Source organism: Tiliqua scincoides, chromosome 1 (genome assembly GCF_035046505.1).
Source record: "Tiliqua scincoides isolate rTilSci1 chromosome 1, rTilSci1.hap2, whole genome shotgun sequence".
Classification (NCBI taxonomy): Eukaryota; Metazoa; Chordata; class Lepidosauria; order Squamata; family Scincidae; genus Tiliqua; species Tiliqua scincoides.
In genome coordinates, this window is record NC_089821.1 from 133,792,608 (window position 1) to 133,809,946 (window position 17,339).

The 17,339-nt window shown below is 40.6% G+C and overlaps 1 protein-coding gene across 2 annotated transcripts in view; it reads right to left on the reverse strand.

The window, feature by feature from the left end:
• The window catches only part of RB1 (RB transcriptional corepressor 1), an 82,221-nt gene that overhangs the window by 61,443 nt on the left and 3,439 nt on the right, over window positions 1-17,339 (reverse strand). For both annotated transcript variants that reach the window (XM_066632450.1, XM_066632368.1), the window contains exons 2-7: window positions 14,205-14,322; window positions 11,985-12,094; window positions 8,186-8,320; window positions 4,276-4,314; window positions 2,801-2,865; window positions 1,426-1,536 (exon numbers count right to left, since the gene is read on the reverse strand). In XM_066632450.1, coding sequence (XP_066488547.1) covers window positions 1,426-1,536; window positions 2,801-2,865; window positions 4,276-4,314; window positions 8,186-8,320; window positions 11,985-12,094; window positions 14,205-14,322 — 578 coding nt within the window. The remainder of the gene's footprint in view (window positions 1-1,425; window positions 1,537-2,800; window positions 2,866-4,275; window positions 4,315-8,185; window positions 8,321-11,984; window positions 12,095-14,204; window positions 14,323-17,339) is intronic.

Consider the following 17,339-nt stretch of genomic DNA (forward strand, 5'->3'; position numbering starts at 1 on the left):
TCCAGACCTAACACTTCATTAAAGTCTCCTGCAATAATTACATAAGATAAGAAATATTTACCAGATGACTACAGCATTTGTGTAATGTTTCTGGGTGATCTAAATTTGGGGCATAAATGCTTATGAAGACAAAATTTATACCAGACCAATTCATTACTAAAATAATGATCTACCCTAATCATCCAAAATTCCCTGTAACATTTGAAATGAGATCCTTTTATTTATTAAAATTACTACTTCTTTATCGGATGTAGAGGTGTCAGTCAAAAATATCTATTCAAATCATTTTTTAATCAACCTCTCCTTGTATCTGTATTAAGATCTTGTAGTTTGTAAAGCACTCTTAGATATTTGTGCTCATCTCTTAACCTCCTTTCATTCCCAGAAGTCAAGTGAATCATATGTATCTATAGCTACAATAATGAAATCAGTAAATGCCCACTCCCCTGTGGAAAAAGTTATACCTCTTAGATCAATCTTATACAGACCACTTTCAAAGTACAGTATACAATCAGAAAAACAATTATCCACGTCCTCAACAGATAATGCCTGTTAGCCCGCAATAGGGGATAAATTGGGAGCTTTCTCCTTCTTAGGTGGTATAGCAGATACCTAAAGAGGCTTTAATAAGTTCAGTAGTACACAAAGAGACAAAAAACCAGCCAACAGCAAAGTCCAAACAAGTCCAAAAAATGATATATTGTCACTTTACCAGATAAACGTAGGAGGGAATAGTTCTCTTCAAAGCATAATTAATTCCTCAAGCAAGAGATACTGGCAAAAGCGTTTGATCAATCCGCCATCTTACTCCAGAAGCCAGCTCAAATACAAACATCCACAATATTTAGTCTGGTAACATCCTGTTAACCAGACTAAAAATATACTTTTCATATTTTCAGTAAAGATACAGACATTTGCCCAAGAAAATGATTTGGTTCTACTTCTGTCATAATGAATACATCCCTTCTCAGGTTTTGGAATGCCTTTTATGTGCATTTAATTTCAATCCCTATTTGGTAACAATTAGTGGTCTTTCATGACGTGGATTGAAAATGGATTCTCCTATCCGCTGTGACAAGAAAACGCAGGGCAGTTAATGCAAGTATTCTAAAAATGGTACTACTAGTCTTATTTTCCTGATATGATTTCAAATTTAAGGTTTTTTATTTTGGACTGCTCTTTTACATCAGCATACAGGAGCCCTGCTGTATAGCTAATTTCTTACATACTGCAAAATTCAACTATGTACCAAGCTTTCTTTAAAAACTAATAATGAAAAATGGAAAAAGCATTATAAAACAAGACAGAATCTACTAAATTTCTTTACGCTGACTATTGTCAAGAGTTCTTATGTTCTTATGACAACAGTAGTATAGTACACAACTTATTTCAATTATATTCATCTTTAAAAAGTGAAATTCTTACTGTATGGTTCCTTGAGTGCTGCAGGGGGCAATTGTTTGATAAAGTAATCAAGAACACAAAGCAGTAACTGGAAGGAGATAACCAGATCATCTTCCATCTGTAATATTTTTCCTGAAAACATTAAATAAGTGAGAGTTGTTATTTTTTGCTGAATGTATTCCTTTATACACATTTGTCATGAATTGGGTTTAGGAAAATTAGAATATATGTTTTCCTGGCAAATTACATGGTTGCATACACTTTACACAAAACACTACTGTATATTTTTTAATGTTTAAAGAAATTTTCAGGAAAAAATTGTACACCATTCTTTACCAACAGAATGCCTTACAGAACAGAGCTACAATCATAGGCATACGTAACTGTAGGTTGGTCCCACTAAATACAATGTATTTACTATCCAGTACACAGACATAGGATTGTGGTGTAAAATTGCACTCCTAAACCTACGATATAAGTGCCTGAACTTATGGCATTGTTCAGATTGGCATTAAAAAGTTTACGTTTTGTGCTGTGGGCCTTTCTCAGACTCAGAACTTTCCAATTTTATAGTCACCAAGACTTTTCATTTTCTAGCATTAAGGGTGTCACCTGGATAAAGATTTTGCTTTAGTGTTATCCCCACTAAAGAGCAACCCTAAATACAACAGAAAGGAACACAGGTTGCTTTCTTTTGGCATAAACATACCAGCAACCATATCTTGATAAGGATGGAATAATATTTAGTCTAACAAATATGAAGTATCTAGCTCACACACAGATTCTCAAAAGTGGAGAAATAATATTCTTAGAACTTCATATGGCAGAGATGTTAAATATCTTTTCTCCTTTTTCTTAGCTGTATTGTTGAGAAAACCCTGTCATTCCACTATTAACTCTTAATCAGACTTTTCCACCCAGGAGAAAAAAAAGTCAATACAATTAAAAAAGAATCTGCATTATCTCCAGGGATCCCAAAACATTGAAAAGTTACAGCAAAATAGGCAAGAATAAAACAAAAAGTATAATTTTTCCCCAATTCCAGTCATGCACAGAATTAATCCTCATGTGGATGCAAACCATGCACTTGGAAGTGGGGGAGGAGAAGGGAGGTCAGAAGAGTTCCTGAAGTCGCAAACCTAAAGACCCAAACCCCACAAATTGTTTGTTAGTGCTGACAAAAGTTGTATCCAAGGAGAAGTGCTCCTTGAGTACAAAATTAGTACACATGGGGGTTGGGGCTTCTGAGTGCATTTGGGTGGGGTCAGGACTTCAGAAGTGCTCCTATGCCACCATAGCATGTGGTTATGTCTACATGCAAAATAATTTCTGAACTGAGTTTTTGTCTTTAATTATCATTTGAAGCAGTGATACATCTAAGCATATTACTACTTACCTTTTGCAAGAAGAAACATGATCCAGCACAATTTTAGAACTAATGAAGAATTCAGTTCAGAAGTTCTATAAATAGAATACAAACACACTGCAGTGAACATTCTATATTTCCTGCTTTATGATAAATTTGCAGCTAAAAGTCTACTGAAGGTTACAGTTAAGAGGTTTACATTTTGTGAGGCTTCTAAATAAATGTATATAGTTACACTATAGTACACATGAAGAAAAACCGCTTCCTCTGCAGTAAAGTGTTTGCAGTAGCGGCAATGCTTAATATTAAACCAGCCAAGAAAGTACAGTGTATAATGGCCCTCTGCCTCCTAATTCAAGACCCTCACCAATCCAGGCTGGGAGCAACAGTAGTAATTACTTCTGTAGTCTTCTAAAGATCTGCCATACATAATTGCCATACTTCTGCCACACTTTTAGCGGTTTCCCTTCATCTTCTAGTTTTAAATCAGATGTTCCTACCTTGTCCTCCAGCTGCTATTGATTAAGTTAAGTAGATCCAAATTAAGTATTGATTAAGTATTAATTGATTAATTAATTGATAATTATCAATAATAATTAATTAATAATAATTAATTATCAATTAATTAATCAATAATTGATTAATTGATTGATTAATTAATAGTATTGATTAAGTTAAGTAGATCCAAATATCACTGGGTTGGATCTAGAGAAACATGAGGGGAATAGGACTTTCCCATCCTTCTTTCCCCAATACTGTCTCTCTGAAAAGGCACTCCTGAAGTTTGGGGAATAACAGCTGATATGTGACATAACAGGTGGCTAAGGAGGGAAGATAAACTCTCTGGATTCAAAAGGACAAATCTGACTGTATTTAGGATCACAGCCACAGTATTTTTTTGTCATTTAAAATATAAATACAATCTTCCTGAAAGAATGTCAAATACACATCTGCAAGAATTCTGCTCAGGAACCTCCATGGATTTTCATGTGAAACATCCCTTTAGGCATCAGTTTTTTTAAAAGCCTGCTTACCATGGGGACTTGGCAGACAGGCAGGCAATTAACCTCCCTCTCTGGGGCTTAGAACAGCTTCTTCCAGCCTGCAGGCAGACCCCTCCCTTCCCCCTGAAACCCACAGCAAAAGAATGCAAAGTGATAATCACTTCCCAATTGCTTTACATTCTTTTGCATTCCACAGGGAAGGAAAAGGTCTGCCTCAGAGATGAAAGAAGCTGTTCATAGCCTGGGAGAGGAAGGTTGATTGCTTGCCTATCTGCTGCAGACATGGTAGCAGGCTTTTTTTAAACCTAAAGGGAAGTTTATCTTTTAATAATTTAATGGGCCAAACTCATTCGCATTGAGATTAAACAGCAGGTGAAAAATCCGCTGATAATTAGGTCATACCTGTATGTGCCTTTACCCCCTACCCAACACTTTGTTTTCCTTATGAGGCTCACACACCAATTTTAAGTATTCATGCTTACTGTGTAAAAACAAACTTACTGATCACTAGGCTGGTCAACATAGATAAGTTCACAAGTCCTAAAAACAAAACAGATACATATCACTGTACTATACAATTTCAGAATCTATAAAAACTTGCTTTAATTTCAACTCAACATGTACACTACATTCTAAAATACTGCATTACAGAACTATACTATGCATCTTACCTGGAAGTAAGCACTACATAATATAATGGGGCTTACTTCCAAGTAAAGTGTGCCTAGGATTGCAAATTTAAAGAATTTTTTTCCTTTAAAAATGAAAAAAATGAACAAATAAAAGACTGCTGTCACCAGAAATCTATTCACCAGCATTCCAGACAAACACAAACTATCTCCCATGCTTCCATTACATACGGCAGTCCCCAAGACTCACCAAAAACCTGCTAGAGCTGCCCCAAGGTGGACAGAATGGGAAAGATGAGTACTACATGAGCACTACTGTGCTTCTGCTTCTCAGGATACAACCCTACTTGTACAGCAAAAAAATTTAGGTTGTGGTCATCTCTCTTATAATGCTGTATCAAATGAAAGAGATGGGTTACATCTCACAAGTAAGAATACTGTTTTTTGCAGAAGCATAATGAACCTAACCAAGAGGACTTTAAACTGAAGGCTGCAGGGGTTGGAGACGCAAGCCCAACAGATTGATAGGTAAGTGCTCCAGCTAAGGACCTTAAGGATACAGTTGTAACTGGGAAGTGCCTGGAAGTGCCCAGTGATCCCAAAAATAAAACAGCAGGATGGACACCAGATCAAAATTTTACTGGGCTTATGTCACATATACACTAATATACAAAGTATGAGAAATAAAGAGGACATGAGGCAGCATCAAGTGATGATCTGGGACATGTCGCTGCTAGGTTCCTACCTGCCATGGGTACATTAATAATGGGAAGACCCCAACATGGAAAGAAGTTCCTGAAGAACCAGTTATTACAGGCACAATTGAAAAAATTCAATAAGAAAAAAGAAAGACATCTCAACAGGCAGTATGGCTACACAAAAAGCTTAATGATGAATCAAAAATTTTAAAAGGACATATTTAGGAAGTCAAAGATAGGAGAGATCACCAAAGACGAATATAGGCATCCCCCCATAACTGCAGGGGATAGGTTCCTGGTGCTACCATGGATACCTGAAATGGATAGTAGCAAACCCTACTTAAATTCCCTTTGTTGTGCTCATGACCCATCTCTGTTTGCAAATGCTTTGTAAAAGGCAGCTTTTTCTTCAGAACGTTTTTGAAAGCAAATCAGACAGCTAAGACCTAGACTCCTAGCTGCTAGAGGTACGCTAGAGAAGGTGACAGAGAGAACACTAACAGGAAGTAGACAGCAGAGGATGCACAAGACAGCAAGAATGCTAGACTCTGCTTCCTGTAGTGCATTTCTCACTGTTGTGTCCTCTGCAGTTACGAGTCTAGGTTCTCGCTGTTTGCTTATTTGCAAACTATTCCAAAGCAAAAGAAAAAGCTGCCTTTCACGTACAAAGATGTCAATAATTTGGACATAAGGTAGGGAAACAATAGAAACTCTCCATGCCAAGATCTAGTAATTCCATATTTCAACTTTTCTCCCCTGCCAGGTAGAACAGAGTACATTCAACCCATTTTACCAGAAAAATCAATCTCTTTTTAAGATAATGACAAAGAGCCCAAACCTGTGGACGGCCCAAACCTCCGTGCCGCCAACTATAGTCGCAAACCTGCCATAAGGCATGCTCGCAGGGCTCACCGCCAGGCTCCCACTGATGCTAGCCCAGCGCTGGCCGGTGCTGGGCTAGCGCAGGGCGGTCGCCCAGGTTCCGCAGCTCAGCGGTCTCCTGGACTGCACAGCAGCGGAACGGGAGCTGGGGGCGTGGATGGGGGCATGTAGGAGGCGTTCCGGGGAGGGAGGAGGCCTGCAGGGGCAGGGAGGAGGCTTGCTGAGGGGCGGGCAGGAGGCGTGCTGGGGGACAGATGGGAGGAGGATTCGCGAAGCTGAGCTCCGCAGGATCCAGGGCGCTCGTGGAGGGCTCTGCGCCCTACACAAGCGCCTTTTCCTTACCATTTTCCTTACCATTGCAGGGTTACTTACCTTACTCGGGGGAAGGGGACTAACATTATTATTATTATTATTATTATTATTATTATTATTATTATTATTATTATTAACAGTATTTATATACTGCTTTTCAACTAAAAGTTCACAAAGCGGTTTACAGAGAAAAATCAAATAACTAAATGGCTCCCTGTCCCAAAAGGGCTCACAATCTAAAAAGATGCAAAAGAACACCAGCAGACAGCCACTAGAACAGACAGTGCTGGGGTGAGGTGGGCCAGTTACTCTCCCCCTGCTAAAAAAAGGAGCACCCACTTGAAAAAGTGCCTCTTAATCCCCTTCTCCTGCGACACCTCCCGCGGTAGTGCGGGAAGCGCAGGATTTGGCGGCAGCCCTTTTCAGAGCTGCCAAGCCCGAGCGCTCCGGGCAGTTCAGGATTCGGCTGTAAATCATAGCTTCAAATTGTACTATGCAAGAGGAATTTATTCCACTTTGTTTGGGACAAAAAAAATTAACAATCCAGTCAAATTTAAGCTCTGCTAAATTAAGCTCTTTGATTTAACGTGAGTGAATCACACTCCAACTGAAGCAATTACATTTGGGTTCTATCCTTCCTCCAAGTACCTTATGGCATTGTACATGGAGATAATTGAACTAGCATTCATAGCATGTTTGCAATAATGCAGCCTTCTAGCAAACGTACTAATTGAACTTAAAGGAAATGAAACTAAAAGCACCATAATCAGACACAAAATGATTTTGAACATTGGTCAATCAGCAGACATTACGTTTGTGCGACCATGCCCGTACAATGACTTAAAATTAAGTTCTGATATATTCTGTACATAAAAAAAAGAGATTGAAAAAATGAAACCGAATCTGTTAAGAACTGAAAGGAAAAAAAGTCTAATGGCACTGACACCTATGTGCAAGGAACAATGCACGGTGTGTGGAACAATGAAGATTTGCTCTCAATAATACTGACTCTTCACATCTATTAAATGAATTTTTGGTGCAATAGTGCATTCTACAACAACAGTACCTTTCAATTCATACTATAAAAGCCATATTTCATGCAACTTTGATTTTACTAACTAGGGGCCTAATCCTATCCAATTTTCCAGTGCCAGTGTTGCTGTGCCTATGGGGTATGCACTGCTTCCTGTGTTGGGGAGGCAGTCACAGAGGCCTCCTCAAGGTATGGGAACATTTATTCTCTTACCTTGGGGCTGTATTGCAGCTGCACCGGTCCTGGAAAGTTGGGTAGAATTCAGCCCTAGGTCATTAACTTAACCACTGGGCACTACTTTGTTTTTTAATTGCCCTGCAAGGGATTGAATTCTCCCACCAATGGAATTTGTAATCTGCATGATCTGACAAATTGATACCACTCCCATGTTTGCTTCACTAGGGGTTCTACAGATGAAGGCTTTTTGTACATTTGTGACCAAACTACAGGCGTGCCCCCGTATCCGTGAGGGTTCCGTTCTGAAACCCCCCATACTTAAGTGAAACCACAGATACAGGCAAATGCCTTCCCTCTACCCTCTGGAGCCCAGGGGAGCTCTGCTCCCCTTGCCTCTAGAAGGTCCTCTGAGATCAGCAGTGATGTTTTTAATGCCTTATAAGGCATTGGGAAGCCAAGGTAAGCGACTGGCAGGCTCAGGTAGCAAATGGATGGCCTCTGCTGGGCTCAGAGGACCCTCCAGGGGCAAGGGGAGCATTTGCAGCATTTATTTCTCTCAAAACAAAAAGTAAAGTTTTGAAAAAAGTTTTTTTAAAAACTCAATTAAGCAAATATCAAGATTCTTCTCTATATAAAGTGGACCTATATTTTAGAATCCAATGAAAAAATATGCATTTTACCTTTCAAACTTCTGGTAGAGTGCAAATAGTACATCATATTTTTTCTTCAAGCGAGATATAGTACTATCTACTTTAGTACTAATGGTGTCCATGTTGACATCAATTTCTTTAATAAGGTATACAAATTTGCATACACTGTAAGAAAAACACAAAAAGAAACAGCCAAATGCATGGACATGTTAAAGAGCATAATGTTGTTTCAGATGGAACACCAACTCAGTGTACTATAACAGCAAACAGCAGCATTTTGTACAAACTTCAGAAGCACAGAATAAGCTCAAGTGAGCAATTCAGTGTAATAAATAACATATTTAATTACATAGAATCACAGAGTTGGAATGGACATAATAGGTCATCTAGTCCAACCCCCTTCCTATAGCAGGAAATCTCTTAGAAGATCTCCAAAAGGTGCTTGTTGAGTCTCTGCTTGAAGATTTCCAGTGAGGGAGAGTCCACCACTTCCCACGGCAAACTGTTCCACTGCCAAACTGCACTTACTGTCAGACAGTTTTTTCCTGATATTCAATCGGAATCTCTTATCTTGCAGTTTGCATCCATTGGATCTACTTTCAGAGGCAGTTGAGAACAAATTTGTTCCTTCTTCCACATGACAGTCCTTCAGGCATTTGAAGAGAGCTATCATAACCCCTCTCAACCTTCTCTGCTCCAGGCTGAACATACCAAGATCCCTCAACCTTTCCTCATAGGGTTTCCTCTAGCCCTCTGAACATCCTTGTCACTGTCCTCTGAACCTGCTCCAGTTTGGCTGCATCTTTCTTAAAGTGAGGTGCCCAGAATTGGACACAGTACTCCAGGTGAGGTCTAACCAACGCAGGGTAAAGCAAAAGCACGACTTCTCACAACTTGGAAGCAACAGTTCCACTAATGCAGACTAAAATTGCATTTGCCTTCTTTGCAGCCAAATCACACTGCCGATTCATGTTCATCTTGTGATCCACTGCAATTCCAAGATTCTCTCACGTGTTGTGCTGCTAAGACAGGTATCTCCCATTTTATACCTGCGTCTTTGGTTATTTTTGTTTAAGTGCAGAACCTTACACAGGCCTGCAAAATTGAGAGTAAGAAAAACTTATTTCAAAATTTATGGTGGTTTTATATGAATTTGGGCACTGCTTTAGGGTGCATCAGTTTTGCCCTACCACATCAGGTCAGGCAGAGAGACTACTAGGCCTTGAGGCAGCTTTCTGCTCATCTCTGAGAAACTTTTAATACAAGCTATGATCAAGAATTTTTTTTTAAATTCTAGATCAGACAAAAAATGAAATGAATTCACATGATTAACAGTTAAGGAATTATAACCATAATCCATGCATTGGTATAAGCAACAAAGCGAGCTCTGGTTGGTTTTAGGCAACTGAGAATTGAATTTCCCAATTTATTTCATAGATTTATATCTCACCCTTCAATACAAAGTACTCCACGAGTTTATATTAAAAGCATCAAATCGTTGAAATGTATACCACCACAGCAGTCTATATGCATTTTAGCCTAAATTATGTTCTCAATTGAACAATTCTGAGGACAACCACCAAACTCTTGCAGCATCTTACAGAGAGGCGACTACGGTTTTATCAATGAAACCACTGAGTCTTTGCAAACTGCTGTAATAGAAATTCGCCAGTACCTGACTCAGGGTGGATGATTTCATCTCCCTCTACCAGTTAGTAATATTGAGCAAACCAAGGAACACTCCATTATCGTCAATTACTGCTTTTTTGAGCTGTCACCTCACATTTACTACCATGTAATTACAGCTTTACATAAAATTGTCAATCATATTTCTTACATTTCATGATCATTTGGTGTCAATGCTTATAACTTTCTCTGTGCACATACAAGCACTTCATGAACCTGATGAAGTGAGCTCTAGTTCACAAAATAGGGTTCAACATTTTTCACTTATCAAAACCACCATGGTACGTGTGCCACTGTCTCCTGGCAATTGTCAAGAGCCCCAGCCTTCCCAACAACTTTGAAGCAGTACCTCAGGCAGCTGGAGAGGTGAGGGGCTTGTTTCAAACACTCTGTTTACAAAGAATATCTCACAAACTATTGCAGACAAACTATCAAGTTCCCACAATTATCTTTCTGCTCAAAACTAAAGGAGATAGAAACAATCTACTAATCCACTTCTCCAGCCTGAAGCTGAGAATCTATTATCCCAGATAATACACTGTATCTTGGAGAGGCAGCCATGGGTCAAGAACAAGACCCTGCCCCAAGGATGCCAACAAAGTCAACCACACTTTATTGACTTATGCCACAAAGACTTGTGCAACAATAAAATCTGTTTGTCTTAAAAAGTGCTAAGGACCTTCATTGTTTTTATTTCAACACATTAGCATGGGTAACCCTCTAGAAGTTGTTACTCTTCCAAAAATTTGTTTTAGAAAGGCAACACTGAAACATTTTAAAAATTGTTTTAAAAATTTAAAAAAGAACTCCAAATGTTACGGTCAGTTGTTCTACCGAACACAACGCAGAATGCATAGAATCCTATAGATCAGTGGTTCTCACACATTTAGCACCAGGACCCACTTTTTAGAATGAGAATCTGTCGAGACCCACCAAAAGTAATGTCATGACCAGAAGTGACATCATCAAACAGGAACATTTTTAACAATCCTAAGCTGCAACCCTACCCACACTTACCCAGGAGTAAGTCCCATTTGCTATCATTCTTAAAAGAATATACATAGTAGCTTGTTAAAAGTACAGGTCTGTAACATTTCCCCAAATGCAGTCACATCCCATGGTAGCATCAAGTCTAATATATTAAAAATAAAATATTGAAATAATGGTGACCCACCTGAAATTGGCTTGCAACCCACCTAGTGGGTCCTGACCGACAGTTTGAGAAACACTGCTTTAGACAGGTTCAATAAATGTTCTTTGTAAAAATCTGACTAAAGCAAGTATTACCACTGGTTTGCCCCTTTTTCTGTGAAGCCCTGGGAAGTTCTGGGTATAGTGCTATTCTGTAGTTGTCTTTATGACTGTGCACACTGGACTTCAAGAATTTTTTTAAAATTTGCTTTGCTTACAATAATGCACACAGTTCATAAACAGAAGCACATAGGCACTCCAACAACACAACCAATCTCCAGAGAGATACCCAGCACCATAAGATACTTCACCTTCCACCACCTCTCAGATACTGCTGTGAGGCCAAAAGCAATGTGGGAGATCTGCAATCAGATCTCCAGGGTTTAGGGTGGTTTGGTATTTTTTAAAATTTAATTTAAAATATTTGCTAGGGTCCCCCCCCCATGTGTGCATGTGTGTGAGAGCCAATGCTGAGGCAGGATTAACAGTTTCTGTCTGCACCACTTCCCTGAGCCAAACTGCAACCCCAGCAAGCGAATAAAAAAAAGTCACAGGTTTCCCCTCTAGCAAAGCTAATTGCAGCAGACAGGAGGATTTGGATCTGAGAAACAGAACAGTGAGTGTCAAACATGTGCTTATCTCAGAATAATACCCCACTCCCCCAAAAATGACCAAACTAACCCCCAGCTGCTTTGAAGGAAAAAAGCTTGAGGCTACAGTTGCAGATTTTCTGCATCACATTTGTGCACAAGGTCCCCAAACTCAAAACTGCTCGTTTTCAGTCTCTCAGGTGGTCATTTTAGACCTCACTCTTGAAAACAAATTGTGGAAACATCCATAACCATTTAAGAAATTTACAATAATCAGACAACATTCTTACAACCATAGTTAAGTACAGTAATGCTAAAAAATACATATCTGTATAAACTTTAATGGACATTAAAAAACCTACCTAATATTTAGACATTTCAGAAGCTCTGTAAAAGTGAATGTCATCTCATCTAGGTCAACCGCTGCTGTAAATAAACAGATCCCCCACAATTCCTTTTTAAGATGGCCCTCCTAGGAAAAAGGAATGGTAGTTTTCACACACTCTGTAAATCAGTAGAACAGTCAACAACCTTATCTGCAGTTTCTGTATCTATAGGGGGGCCAGAACAGAACCCCTGCAGATATAGGGTGATACCTGTATACAGTATACGCCTCTGATGCAACATTGGTACAACTGAAGCTGCCAAGTGCTTTTGAAAGACAGATTTGTGGAGAGTGCTACAGTAGTCTAGTCTTATTGTGATTAGAACATATGATCAGATTTGTCTTTTCAAAGAGCAAGTGTAACTGACATGCCAGCCTAAGCAGGACAAAGGCATTCCCTCCCCATGGCTACTACTTGGGCACCTAGGCATTATGCTAGATCAGGGTGCTCAAAGTTTTCAGCAGGAGGGCCACATCATCTCTCTGGCACTGTGTCAGGGACGGGGGGGGGGGAAGAATTTATTTACATTTCAAATTTGAATAAATTTACATAAATATATTAGAGACGAAAATGAATGAATTCAAACCAGTTTATGATCCCATTCACATACATATAGGGGTGGGGGGAGGAGATCTTCCAGCCAGTTCATAAGTGATCTGCCAGCCAGTTTATAATTCCATTCATACTAATAAAGGAGTGGGGGGGAGATCTTCCAGCGAGTTTATGATCTCATTCACACACGCAAATGGGGGGGAATATTCCAGACTTTCACACACATACACCCACGTGCTCGCCTGCCCCCTTGCGCTCCCTCCCTCCCTCCTTTGCTTTGGCGGCATGTGCTCCTGCCTGGCCATCCACCCGCCGGCCCACCTGCTCAGCAGCCTCCCTGCCCACATAAACACCCTCCCTCCCTCACTTGCTAGGGCAGCATGTGCTGCTGCTGCCTGGCTGGCCAGTCCGCCAGCCCTCCCTCGCAACCTCTACACAGCACGTGCTGCTGCCTGGCTGGCTGGCCAGCTGGTCGGCCATCCCCTCCCCCCCTTGCATGAGGGATCTCTCTCCCCTGCGCTCTCCCGTTTCCCAGTCTTCCCCCTCTGGCTCCACGAGTATCCTGCCCATGGGCAAGGCAGGGAGAGACAGGCCCGGCACGCATGCAGGGCCTTTAATAGTCGGAAATAATGCAAGTCTCACGTTACCTTCCTACTATAAAAGGCCCTGCTCGCCCACTAGGCTTGTCTTTCCTTCGCTGCCACTGAGCTCAGCAGCAGCAAGGGAAAGCAAGGCGCAGAGCTCGCACAGCAGGCCAGCGCCGGCTGGGGTGAGGGCTGAGTGCCAGTTGGAGATGGGGGGAGCCCCTGGGAGCAGGATGGGGACCACCTGTGGCCTGCGGGCTGGGTTTGACCAGCCCTGTGCTAGATCAAGGAGAACTTCCAGACTGAAAATCTGTATTTTCAGGAACTACAACCACTGAATGTAGGTTGACACCCTAGTCCCTCCCATGCCCTCTAACAGCATGGTGAGCTGCATGCCTGTACACTGGGACACGGAAGGGGGAGGGTGGATAAGAAAAATGGAAAATCCCAATGCAAATGGGTATTAATTGCTAATGCATAGTGAAGGACAGTGCCCTGTTTTACAGTTACTAATCATTAAGGTTTGAAGGCAGTAATTGTTTAACTACGTAATACAATTCAAGTACTATGCCACCATTTTAGATTTTTCTATGAAGAAGCCAAAGGGTCCACAATGGGATATCAACAGTACACCTGGAAAAATTTTTTGAATAGTTGTATGAGACTACCAACTTAGCATGCATGATTATACCAATATTACTGAATTTACAAATTTAACTGAGCACCTATGAAACATGGGGTAAAAACAACAAGGTAGAAAAACTTAATTTTGATTTGCATGTGATAACAGTGAGAATTTTGGGCTATGTCAGAAGGCCAGATGCAAGGGAGGGCACCAGGATGAGGTCTCTTGTTATCTGGTGCGCTCCCTGGGGCATTTGGTGGGTCGCTGTGAGATACAGGAAGCTGGACTAGATGGGCCTATGGCCTGATCCAGGGGGGCTGTTCTTATGTTCTTAATTTTTGATGTTAGTCTCAATCTCTTCTCAACAGTTTAATTTCCCCAGCATATACTAGCACATATGACTATGATATCATTAAAAAGTAGCCATATACTCACCACAACTCCATCCACAGAGATCACCTTTTCAAAAGCCATCCAAGCAGCTGCTCTCACACTGTCCAATACTTGTAACGCATCACATAGTGCAACAAAATCTGTTTCAGCACATGCAAGCCTAAATAAAGAAAAGTGTCTTTTATCATGATGAATCAAGTATTAACATGATGATGAATCAAGCATTAAATATTTGGAAAATATTACGGCCCTATGGCAAACAATAAGATTTATTCTATAGACAACATAGCACAGCAGCCAATTTAGAGCACAATACAATTACTTTCACTTGCACAATGTTCATTGAACACTGAACACAATGTTCACCAGCACAAGCAGTATGAATTGCACAATACCAAAGGGCAGACAGAGAACACATGGTAGCATCCAGTCTTTTCAGGGACTAGGATACACATTCCATGCCAGTGCCACAAAGCAATCTGAAAACCCAAAAAACCCATGCTAGTCAGTACATAGATCTACAGGAAACAGTGCTTTACATGTACTAATAGATCAGTTTTGTTTCAGTATCAGCTAAAGACCTCCTTATCTCTGTTGGCCTTCCTCCATTAATTCTAATGCTGGTTTTCCAGGTATATTTATTGCTACCCCTTACTGTTCTGAATTTGCCTATTCTGTTGCTTCTTATTCTTTCGTGTTACTGTTGTTTTTGTTATATGGTTCACTGCACTGCACTGACCATGAGTGGAAGGGGATAGCACACAATATAAATTTTTAAAATGAATAAACAAACCCACCTAACGTAAAAATTCAATCTACCCAACACAAGATTCCAAATTTCAGATATAGGCTAGGAAAAACAAGACCCTAAAAGGATAGCATAGACAACACTAGTATACAAATATCCAAAAAGACTTTCAGAAAAGCAAGGAAGGAAGCAACTGCATAAATATTTGCATCCCCAACTTCCTGCATATAAATATTTTACATAAACAAATCCTATTTTTCTGCTTTTCCCTGGGAGGTGCCCAAGGTAGCTTACAGGTTTTTCTTTTTCTAAGTATTAATAGAATACAAAAGTAAAGGGGGGGTTACGCCTCTCCGGCTTCTCCTTTTCCTCCAAGTGCAGTTGTGCTTCTCTGTGAGAGTAGAAGGGCACAATTTAATTTAGGGTGCAATCCTAACCAATTTTCCAGCACTGAAGTTAGGGAATAAACATTGCCTTCTTGAGGAGGTCACTGTGACTGCCCCCCAACTGCAGGATGCAGCATATTCCCCACTGGTACTGCTATGTCAGTGCTGGAAAGTTGGTTAGAATTGCATCCTTAATTATATTTCCTGACAATAGTGGTCCAGAGGTATCTAAAACTGAAGAGATTGTGAGTGGAGCTCCATCTTTTTTAATCTTAAAGCCATCCATTTAGAATGAGGTGCCAAAGAAAAGGCTTCCACCTATCAGATCACTACAATTGATTCAGAGGCAGCACTCAAAAAATTATTTAGTTCTGGTTTCTCCATTTGGGGATAACTACTTTGCTGACATTACAGTTAGTTGGCATCCTTCAGTCTCGGAAGACTATGGTATTGCGCTCTGAATAGTGGTTCTGGAACAGTGTCCTCTCCAGTGCGCGAAGCCTGGGTAAGGTAGATATGGAGGATAGACTGTTACCCATGCAGCAAATCCCCCCTCTCCATGTCGCTGAAATGGTCCAGTGGAAAGGCAGAAGCCAGTACAGTTTGTTCCAGCGGCGTTGCAGGAGTTGCCAGAACGTGACTGTGTTCAGCCATGAACTGCCTCAGGGACTCCGGCTCCGGATTTTGCCTTGAGGTTGACTCCTGAAGCCTTTTCCATAACTGGATGTAGCCACAAGGCAGTGGAGGTTTGGGATCAGAGTTTTCCTTCTCTCCGATGAGCTGCCTTCCCAGGCTAACGAGTCCCATCTACCCAGTGGCTGTTTAGTCGCCTCCTAAATAATTTCCTAAATACTACATAGAATTTATGAATATACAGGTTGTGTCTTGTTATCTGCTGGGTTTCCGTTCCAGAACCTCTAGTGGATAAAAAAAATCCATGGATAAAAAAACAGTGGAAAAATAGATTCAAAGTCCTACTTCCAGGTCTCTTGCCCCTCCACTGTTCCTAATAAGGTCATGTTTCAACATTCACAGGGGTTTGATTCCGGGACTCCCTGCTGATACCATAAAAAATGTTAAATAAAAGCAATTTTAAAATAATTAAAAATTGCATCCCTTTACAATTGTGGTTTAAAAACAGCTATTCTTACTGTTGCAGAGAGGCAGTCAACAATTAGAAATGCAAAGGACCCTTTTGCCTTTGCCTGGCTCAGCTGAAGCATATAATGTTCACTTGCATGGCTGTCTCTCTACAACAGTAAGAAAAGCAGTTTTTTAAACTGTGATTTTAAAGAGGTGTATTTTCCCCTTCTCCAGGGATCAGCACATTCCTTCTCATTTGCAGTGGCCATTCATGATGAGTCAAATCTGTGTATAAAAAATCCATGTATAACAAGGTTGGACCTGCATTTATATGATATATATAAAGCAACTGCACCTAACACATATTTAATATGTGGAATAACATCCATTTTTAAAGTATTAACTTTTCCCCCAGAGGAACAAATTTAAAAGAGCCCATCTGCCCAGATCCAATGATATTTAATTTGTAAGTAGTACAGAATGCTGCAGCCCAGGTGGTTACTGAAGCTAGATGGCTTGATCTGTTGGGACTGCTACTTCAGTGCCTACACTGTTTCCAGTCCCAATTCAAGGTGCTGGTATTAACCTGGACCTGAACTAGGAGGGGCTTTAAAGGTCATCTGAGGGATCACCTCCTCCCATACATTCCAGCCTGCTCTTTTAGGTCATCTGAGGAGGCTCTCCTACAAGTGCCGCCTTTGTCTCATGTTAGAGGGATGGCAGCATGAGGGCATGCCTTCTCTATAGTGGCACCACAATTATGGTGCCATTGGGAGAATTTAAAACTCTCTCTTTCCAAGCCCCAGTGGTTGTTTAGAGAATGGAACTCTGCACATGCTCTGAGGCACACCATCCAAAACAGGTTGGTTTATTTAAAAGGTTTATTCCCAGTGTAAGGAAACTGTGTATACTGGAAGACCACATAATAGGGCCACATCACCCTATTCTCCACAAACACCA